This window comes from Anneissia japonica, unplaced genomic scaffold (assembly GCF_011630105.1).
Source record: "Anneissia japonica isolate Jap-2015-1 unplaced genomic scaffold, ASM1163010v1 scaffold670_len1213532_cov191, whole genome shotgun sequence".
In the NCBI taxonomy this organism is placed as follows: Eukaryota; Metazoa; Echinodermata; class Crinoidea; order Comatulida; family Comatulidae; genus Anneissia; species Anneissia japonica.
This window is the reverse complement of record NW_022693499.1, coordinates 1-1132: the sequence shown is the minus strand read 5'-3', so window position 1 is coordinate 1132 and position 1132 is coordinate 1. Positions and strand designations below refer to the sequence as shown.

At 36.5% G+C, this 1132-nt stretch overlaps 1 protein-coding gene across 1 annotated transcript; it reads left to right on the top strand.

Annotated features, from left to right (window-relative positions):
• LOC117100780 (octopamine receptor beta-1R-like) lies at window positions 1–1038 on the top strand. The gene has a single exon (XM_033240596.1). The coding sequence runs from the start codon at window positions 1–3 to the stop codon at window positions 1036–1038; it is 1038 nt and encodes a 345-aa protein (XP_033096487.1).
• The last annotated feature ends 94 nt before the right edge of the window (window positions 1039–1132 follow it).

Below are 1132 nucleotides of genomic sequence, written 5' to 3'. Positions count from 1 at the left end.
ATGTCGATATGTGTCAGCAGCAACGTTTCAACCAATGGCACTGCCGATTATTTTGGATACTCTGTTCCAATTTACTTTATGATAATTATTGCAATTATTGGGATTTCTGCAAATTTAACGGTGATTATTGTGTTTATCAACTGTAAGATTCATCGTAGATCATTCAATTATCTCCTGGTGCTTCAACAATCCTTTCTCGATATGCTGGTATTTTGCTTCTATCTATGTGCTTTCTATTATCCAGTCCCTAAAAGAAATATCGTCTACTGCAAGTTTGGAACACTTCTCTTCTTTTGTTTATCTGCCTCAACGCTAAACCTAGTCTTTATTTCTATTGAGAGGTACATCGCAGTGGTGCATCCATTTAAGCACAGGATAAGAGTTAACGAGAAGAAGAACACTTTACCAAAGTTATGTATTCCACTCGCAGCTGCATTTCTAATAACACTTCAGTATGCGTTCATACTTGAAGAAGATCCTGCAGTTCCTGGAGCATGTACCTTTTGTTACAAAAACGAAGGCTTTCAGATGCTGTCAGGTACAATTCTATTGCTGGCAAATTGGGTAATTCCAGTTAGCACTATGACATTCTGCTACTATCATGTGTATATCACACTGAAGAAACAAGCTAAAATTCGCGCAGAACTAACAATGCAAGCACATACAAAGGGTGCTGGTGATGAATCAGCTGTTGAGATAAATATTTCACCATCGCAAGCCAATCGGAAAGACAAGGCACATGATGCTCAACGAAATTTCATCATTACTATGTCCGTTAACACACTGGTCTATTTCACCTGTGTTACTCCTGGGATCTTGTTTTATGTTATTTACACAATATGCGAATGTTTTGATGTTATTAATCATTTTTTTCGCAACTATGTCTTTTTGATTTTGTATATCAACAATGCAGCTAATCCGATTGTTTACGCCATCATATTTAAAGACTTTAAAGAAGGATTCTCAAAGACTCTGTCATCAGTGTTAGAGACTGTGTTACCTATCTGTACCACGGGTGCACAAAAAGGAAATTTATGAAACTATTGATTGTAGCCCATTGTTACAAATTCACAAGTCAAAAAGGAAATAATAGAATAACCTAGGGCTTGAGTAAAAAAAAAAGGGAGGGAAA